Source organism: Apaloderma vittatum, unplaced genomic scaffold (assembly GCF_000703405.1).
Source record: "Apaloderma vittatum isolate BGI_N311 unplaced genomic scaffold, ASM70340v1 scaffold6656, whole genome shotgun sequence".
In the NCBI taxonomy this organism is placed as follows: domain Eukaryota; kingdom Metazoa; phylum Chordata; class Aves; order Trogoniformes; family Trogonidae; genus Apaloderma; species Apaloderma vittatum.
In genome coordinates this window covers 2,282-2,587 of record NW_009721136.1, presented here as the reverse complement: position 1 = coordinate 2,587, position 306 = coordinate 2,282, and the positions used below count along the sequence as shown (strand labels likewise).

The following is a 306-nucleotide window of genomic DNA, read 5'->3' as shown; positions in this document are numbered from 1 at the left end:
CTCACATATGGCCCTGTAGAGCAGAAAGCCCATCTCATCGATTTCCTCTTCCAACAGCTCACCGAAGAGGTTGATTTTGCGGTTAAAATAGGAAGGCAAGACCCCCGTCTCCAGGTAGCCCACCAGCTCCTCAAGAACCTGCTGGAACCTGTCAGCAAGGCTTTCTTCTGCCCAGTCCAAGCTGGTGGCACTGAGGTGAAGGACAACATGGGTCAAGGAGCTGCCGCTCAGTTTGTGCAGGGTGGGATGGCTCTTGCAGATGCCGTTCAGGATGCGGAGGCAGCGCTGCCGAGCCCCCGTGTCACG

At 56.9% G+C, this 306-nt stretch overlaps 1 protein-coding gene across 1 annotated transcript in view; it reads right to left on the bottom strand.

Annotated features, from left to right (window-relative positions):
- Positions 1 to 306, bottom strand: part of MIEF2 (mitochondrial elongation factor 2) — a gene marked incomplete at its 5' end in the record, with an annotated part of 4,359 nt that overhangs the window by 2,196 nt on the left and 1,857 nt on the right. The window contains one exon of the mRNA XM_009871252.1: positions 6 to 297. Within this exon, the coding sequence (XP_009869554.1) occupies positions 6 to 297 (292 nt within the window). The remainder of the gene's footprint in view (positions 1 to 5; positions 298 to 306) is intronic.